This window comes from Vigna unguiculata, chromosome 1 (genome assembly GCF_037176805.1).
Source record: "Vigna unguiculata cultivar grain cowpea cultivar isolate G323 ecotype 2 chromosome 1, ASM3717680v1, whole genome shotgun sequence".
Lineage (NCBI taxonomy): Eukaryota > Viridiplantae > Streptophyta > Magnoliopsida > Fabales > Fabaceae > Vigna > Vigna unguiculata.
In genome coordinates, this window is record NC_140792.1 from 44871875 (window position 1) to 44879932 (window position 8058).

General features: G+C 28.0%; 1 protein-coding gene across 2 annotated transcripts; it reads left to right on the plus strand.

Moving 5' to 3' along the window:
- The first annotated feature begins 5895 nt into the window (after positions 1-5895).
- On the plus strand, positions 5896-7276 carry LOC114194397 (short-chain dehydrogenase reductase 3b-like). 2 transcript variants are annotated; one of them, XM_085675370.1, is made up of 2 exons: positions 5896-6124; positions 6234-7276. In XM_085675370.1, the coding sequence occupies exons 1-2, from the start codon at positions 6099-6101 to the stop codon at positions 7018-7020; spliced, it is 813 nt and encodes a 270-aa protein (XP_085531496.1). In that variant the 5' UTR covers positions 5896-6098; the 3' UTR covers positions 7021-7276. The 2 variants fall into 2 exon arrangements, with proteins under 2 accessions (XP_085531496.1, XP_027940390.2); XM_028084589.2 differs by having other exon boundaries at positions 5923-6112.
- Positions 7277-8058: the final 782 nt, after the last annotated feature.

Sequence of the window (8058 nt, forward strand, 5' to 3'; positions counted from 1 at the left end):
TGGAAAAAAATTAAAGACTTCATTGCTAACTTCTTTGGATTTTTCATTTTTACGAAAAAGTGCTAAAAGGGATTACCCGACAAAACACAAAAGGTAAATAATTCATTGTTTTCAAAAGAAAACAATTAAAAACTTTAACAATTATATATAATTCATTATTTTGTTCTTAATCTTGATTAGTTTTTTTCATTTTACGTGGAACGTTGATTCGTCTTTGGAACGTCTTCGTTCCATGGATGGTGTTAATATTTTGGTTTTAAATTCGTTAAGATATATATGTTAAAGTGGATGTAATTTTTATAATAATTTATCATTAAAGAAATACATTAGAGGATTGATAAGAAAAATATATTAAAATTATCTTTAGTCAAATATTTTTACCAAAAAATATTAATAAATTTTTAAGATGAACTCTGAAGAGTTAAGGTGTTGTCTCCTGATAAAAAAAAATTAAAGAAAGATTTACCTACTCTCCGACTCATATCATTAAAATTTAAATATATGTGTATTAGAAGAACAGTAAATTTTAAAACATAAATTTAAAAAGAGGTCTTATATTTTCAATATTTTATTTAGTTATATATTAATATTTAATATTAGAGTGAAAGAGTATTTTGAATTTTTGTTCTCATACACGTGAGACACAATTGGTAGAAAAGTCATTTATCTAATAATATATATTTATAATTAATAATATATAAATAGACACTTCTTCTTGTACACGTTTATTTTTCTAATTTTATTTTACAATAATGAAACATCCATCAGTAACAGTAACTTGGGCGATATTTTATTGACCGTTAATTTATTATGTATTTAATGCTTTGATGCACATTGTTCTTCAGTTAGAAGTTAGTAGATAATGGTTAACAAAGTACTACTATCTTCATTCTTTTAGATGTCTACTGTTGTTATTTCATAGTAATTTTTTGTTTTTTACTACAATAAATTTGCCTAATGGTTAAATTTTGTATTGTGTTCATTTTCAATATGAATGAAAAATAATGTCTGATGGACACTTTCACGTGGACATTTCACTTCGTCACGGCACCGGATATGTTTTATATCATGTTAAATATATTTTTGTCTTTTAACTTTTATTAAATTTTGTAATTAATTTATTTTAAAATTTTAGACTAATTTAGTCATTCATTTTTTAAAATACGTAGATTTAGTTCTTTTAATCAAATTTTGTTAGGTTTATTTGATGTTTCATATGTATTTCAAGATTATAATTGTTTATACTATTTTACACATTTTTACTTTAATGTTAAGTTAAATACTATTATGAAACACATTTAAAATATTAAATAAATTTAACAAAATTTGATTAAAACAATTAAATTCACGTATTTCGAAAGATGAATGACTAAATTGGTCCAAAATTTTAAAATTGACTAATTTCAAAAATTTACGTAAGAAACAAAAATATATTTAACCTTTTTATATTTTAAACATATTTTCTTGAGAATAATGTTCAACATTAATGAAACTCATGTTTTATTTATGGAAAATTACCTCTTGGACAAAAAAAAAACTTTTGACAAATTTAACAAAAATTTTAAAAAATAGAATTAAAACAGATTAATTTTTATTTTTTAATTAAAATAAAATAATAAAATAATGTTTTTTACTTGAATATGAAACTTTGTCAAAAACTTTGTTAAAAACTTTGTTAACCTGTCATAACTCATGTAATACAAAAAGCTTCTTCAGATGGACCAAATAACTTTAAATAAATTTATTTTTTTCCTTTTCTCATTATCTACTGCATATTTTGATTATGTTCTTAGAGGATCGTTGCAATTAACCATATGCGATTTTCCTATCCAAGATAAATATAGTACAAGATATTTATAATATATAAATTCTGGCAGTAGAAAAGCATAAATATGAAACCATAACTAAAGTCACGATTTCATTGTGTTTTCTATTTGCAATTTGAATTTGAAACACAATCATATTTTTAACAAATTTTCCGAATACCAAAATCAGTTTTATTTCAAATTTTGGCTAATAAAAAAAACTAAATTAGTTATCTAATAAAATTTTATTATCTTTACATTTAATTTCATTTTGTCTTTTTTTGTTATATTTTATGAGTCATCAATTTTCAAAACTCATTGTTATTCTATTTATAGTTTTTATGTCCTTTCTTTACTCAAATACCTGGCACTTTTCTCTTCTTGCTACATCTAGTGCTTCTTCCACACAAAGTCATGATTTTGTTTTTTTTTGTTTTTTTATCTACGTTTTTCTTTATTTCTCAATCACTTTTTTCTATCAACACTTATAAATTTGATTGCATAATTTTTATAAACATTATACCTTCTTTATATGTTGAAATATTAGAAGGGAGATATTTGTTCTTACTCTTTCTTAATTTATTCTATTAATCGAAGCTCTGGGGAAATAAATAACAGACAAAATAAAGCGTTTTTATATTTTATTAAAAAAAATCATTTTAAAAATTCTATTTCTTATAAATTTTAGGAAACTCAAACACATTCTAAATATTAATTTGTATTTAGTATTTCATTTAAAAAAAATCATTGTTGTAAAATTATGAGAATTCAATTAGTGTTTTATGTATTATAACATATATATGTGAACAAATATATAGCAAACATTCTAAAATTATTTATAATTTTACTTGTCATATTAACATGATCAAATTACAAATATTATAAACCTATCTTAAAAAGTTGGACACAATAATGTGATCATATTTATATCGGTAACGATGGATAAAAAAAATTGTTGATAATCCTCGATGATCTAAATTTGTCAATAAATATTCTTTGATAATTATCGACAGGTTTTGATTATCATAAAATTCAGTAAATATCATAATTGAGTCCTTTTTTTTTTTCTCTTTTTCTTTATCTTGTTCATTTTTTTTTTCTTCTTTCTCATCTACTACCACCTCATTTACCATCCTTGTCGTTGTCGTGTCAATTGTATCCTCCTTCATTCTCTCCTCTCATTAGACTTGGTGAAAATGTTTATGTCTTTTTTTTATTGACAGACATTAAAACATAATTAATGATGAATTTTACACAAATTAATCAAAGCTCAAGACAAGAAGTATGATACTATTTTACTAATAAAATTTATCGATAAATCCATTAGTAATAATAATTATATTTTTTTTATTGACAGACTTTAAAACATAATCAATGACAAATTTTATACAAATTAATCAAAAATCAAGACAAAAAGTATGATGATATTTTACTAATGCAATTTACCGATAAATCCATTAGTAATAAGAATTATAAATTGTTATTGAAATTTATTAATAAAAATATTAGTCGACAATACAAGTTTTAATTTATCGTTAAATTTTAAAAAATATATTTTTGTCAATAATTCAAATTCTAAAATCTATTTATAAAATTTGTTAATAAATTTAATTTTATCCATAAATATTTATTTTCGTCGGCAAAATTTTAATTTTAATTACAAAAATTCTTATAATAAATTTAACTAATATTTTAAACCATAATAATTACTTACAATAAAAAAATGAGCACACATATTTATAAATGTATGTATTTTCTCACACAAACACACGCAATAATATATATATATATATATATATATATATATATATATATATATATATATATATATATATATATATATTATTTTTAAGTAATTAGGTGAAACTCTTAAAATAATATTAAAACTCACAAAGTAGTTAAAACTTATTAATGTGGTATTTAATTTACGTTTAAATATATAAAACATATACAAAGGAGTTAAAAGTGCACACCTCAACAAATTTGTCTCATCAAAATTCGAATACTCAGGTTGGAAATTCAAAAACCCCAAATATGTCTTAATCTTGAAACTTTTTGTAACGGTTCAGCCCGAAAGACCCTCTTCCAATTTGAACAACCGATCCGCCTCTTCTTTTCGTGCCTCCATTTTTTCTTCCTGCACCTGTACTTTCCGAAATCCCCGTTTTATTCTTTCGTCAAAAGTAAATGAAAACCTAATTTCACCCTTCACTTTCGCGCCACTGATTCCCTGCACCTCCCTTGAGCGTCGTTGATTCCCTACACTTCCCTGGAACTTGATGATTCCATGCACCTCCCTCGAGCTTTTCCGTTACATGCGGAAATGATAATAGGTCGAGTCGACACTTATAGTTTTTATCCGCAGCTCAATTTGTAACGAAAAAATCTATTTGTTATTTATGTGAGTATCCGTTTAAAGATATTTGTAAATATTTTAAAGTCCATAAATATCCACGAATATTTTAAAAAATATTTTATAAATATTTAAAATTTAAATTTAAATAAAATTAGAAAAATATGTAAAATAAAATATAATTTAAATTTAAATTAATCTAAAAAAATAAAAATAAAAATATAATTTTAATTAAATTTAACTTAATAAAATATAAATATAATTTTAATTTTTTACGGGTAACAAATATCCGTATGTACAGATAGTATGATATTTGCACTTGATCCCTTCATAAGCAGGTGTTAAAATATCCGCTACCTGTTACGCACGAGTAACAAATACCCGCAGATACTAACTATACTATCCGTCATGAATTTTATCCGAAATATCCATGGTTACGTGTATTTTTGTCATCCCTAATCACACCACTAAAAAAATCAAAATAAATAATTGAATGATGATTAGAATCATAGGTTAAAAATAAATAAAAAAATGAGTTAATATATTTTTTGAATAGAGTGTTTCAGAAAGATAAAGTTCGAATCCGGAAATACCTTATGAGACAATTAATCTGAAAAATATTAAAAAAATAGATGCAAGTGTTTTATTATAATTTTAGTGAGGGTAATTTTTGGAATTATTTATAGGGGTGCGGGAAGAAAAAACAGGAAGGTGCAATAAGAAATGGTCTAATCAATCCCCTATAAAAAATTAAGAACCCAAACCCAAAGAGAAATGTATGCTTGTTACTTCTTCATAAAGCCATTCCTAGTATGATGTTCTTCATTCGTCAATTAACATAAATAATCTTATTAAACAACATTAAGCTTATAATTTTGGCAACTACATGTGTGCGTATCTTAGTTTCTTGCTTTCATAATGCTTTTTGAAGGCAATCAATCATAAAAAATAATAATAATTCTGACCGGTTGTAGGAGCTTAAAGCTCAGTTAAGTATCATTATTCTTCACTAATTAGACCGTCTCTGTATTTTATACACACATGTTTCACACCAAAGTTATATTTTTTTCATAGTTGTACTATGTCATATTTGTATATATCTTTATATTACACAAACTAAACTATATATCGCATTACATATTTCTCTCTTTTCACTCTGTTTGTACGAATACAACCTTTCAAAAAAAAAAAATTATGCTTTTCAGAATATTTTTTTAAAACAAATTAATGACCAACTGAAACATCTGGTTGACATGTTGATATTTCGTGCATGTCCAGTTTCTAAATTCGTTTATTTCAAAGAGGGAATATCAAATTTTCCCCATCGGTATGGAATTTATATAATAAAGTATTAAACATCTTGAAAACAATTAAATTCTATAATTGTATGATTGCATAAAAAAAAAAGTAATGAATAGTGTAGCTTGTACGAGTTGGAATGCTTGACCTTTCAACTGGACATTAAAAGCATATGATGAAGGCCATGTGATTCGAAACAGAGTGTATTGAATTTTATATGCTGCATACACCTAGTTGGAGACGTGGAATTCACCAAAATAATGAATGCATAATCAAATTTCTTCACCCACAGATCACGTATATTTATTCGATTTCGTATCCTAAAGAAATGCATCAGGCCGAGCAAAATAAAAACAGAGATGATTATACTATAGTTTCAACAGTTACTACGAGAAGTATCCGATTAACGACATTTTTCAAATATAAGATCAATAAGACAAGTAGTTATTAATATTTAATCATGATTTGACGATTATAATGAACATTGAAACAGTTAGTTAATGTCATGTATCTTTGCACTCTACAAACCTTATAAATATAGGTTATTATGACTAGGGGTCACTCCAAAGAGCTTTATTTCCAGGTTTTGGGGAGTGTTCATAGTTCAAACAAGAAACTCACTCACTCACTAATCACTTCCAATGCAGAAACAAAGGTCCTCCTCCATGTTAGATCTATTGATGAACCTTCTTTCATCGTTGTTTTATCTTGTTTGTGTAATATATTATGTTGATTTTGCTCATTCAGATTTATATATACTTTTACGATTGTAATAGGTTGGAGGGTAAGGTGGCTCTTATCACCGGGGCGGCGAGTGGTATCGGAGAAGAGACAGTGAGATTGTTCGCGGAGCACGGAGCAGTTATTGTTGCAGCAGATATTCAAGACGAGGAAGGTGAAAAAGTTGCGGCTTCAATAGGGTCAGAGAGAGTGAGTTACCACCATTGCGATGTGAGAGATGAAAACCAAGTTGAAGAAACCATCAACTTCACTCTGGAAAAACACGGTCGAATAGATATTCTGTTCAGCAACGCGGGAATAATAGGTTCTCTATCAGGGATCCTGGACCTTGATCTGAACGAGTTCGACAACACCATGGCCACCAATGTCCGCGGCGTAGCCGCCACAATAAAGCACTCGGCACGTGCCATGGTCGCCAAAGGCATCCGCGGATCCATCATATGCACCACCAGTGTCGCTGCCACAGTTGGCGGAACGGGTCCTCACGGTTATACCACATCAAAACACGCTCTTACGGGGTTGGTGAAATCAGCTTGTGGTGAACTGGGTGCGTATGGAATAAGGGTGAACAGCATATCCCCTTTTGGAGTAGCAACACCTCTTGCATGCAGGGCTTTCAACTTTGAGCCTGAGCAAGTTGAAGCTAATAGCTGCTCGCAAGCGAACCTCAAGGGTGTGGTGTTGAAGGCTAGGCATGTAGCAGAAGCAGCTTTGTTTCTTGCTTCTGATGAAGCGGTTTACATAAGTGGTCACAACTTGATGGTGGATGGTGGCTTCTCTGTGGTTAACAGAAGTTATTCTTTCACACCGGTTGACGTGTAGAACCAGAAAATGAGTTCTTTTTGTGGCAGATTGGCTTTGGTTTCCTTATTCTTCAAGTTGAGAAGATGATGATGTCATGCGGTGCGTCAAACTACATTGTTACCGGGACTTTTCAATTCTGCAGTGTCCTTCTCCTTTGTTTTTGTATGTTTTTTAAACCATAAATTCATCCACCTTGTCTGCTTGTGACTCAAAAGCCTGTTTGCTTTTTATGTACTTTTCTCCTTGTCTTGGTTTAAGCTTCTTCTTAACATCATCACTGTTTCAAGTTTTATCTGTATTAATTTGTATACTGTTGCATACTGTGTCATATCATATACTTATAAAGTCAAGGATAGTTAATTATTTGCTGACTTTTTTGTCTTCCAATAAACTAAAGATTTGCAACCCTGGGATCATGTTTTTCTAGGAACATTTGAATTCAAACTTAACTCGTTAATTGAACAAATAGATTTCTTCCGCTGCATGAATTGTGTCTTTTTCTCCATGTAAAAATGGCACTAACTAGGGAAAGCAGGAACCGCAGTAACTGTAACACAAAATGTTGTGACAATTCCTTCTTTTCTACCCATTTGTTCTCTACGATGCGGCGAAATTGTCGGCCACTCAGGGCTAATTAATCACCAGGTTTCTTTCCATCATCGATGTTTACAATTCCAAAGATTCAATTTTTCTCGGGACCAACTCACATATTGTTCCATTCACCAAGCCCTTTTCTTTTACTTTTTTCCAATTATACAGTGCAAAACCATTGGCAACTAATTACACGATAGACAAACACACGTATTTGTAATCGTGTTTAACCACTCTTTGTTTCCGTATATTTCAGATTTCTTAATAAATGGATTTTAAGTTTAATTTAAATTTTATAAATCGGTTTTTAAGATGAAATTTCACTTATATATTATTGTAAATATATTTTATCTTTAGTCGAGGTGAAATCTCCAACAAATTTCATCAAACTTAGACATATATATTTGAAGTGCGAGATTAGACATTAATAGATAATCACATATATATTTGAAGTGTATTAATAAT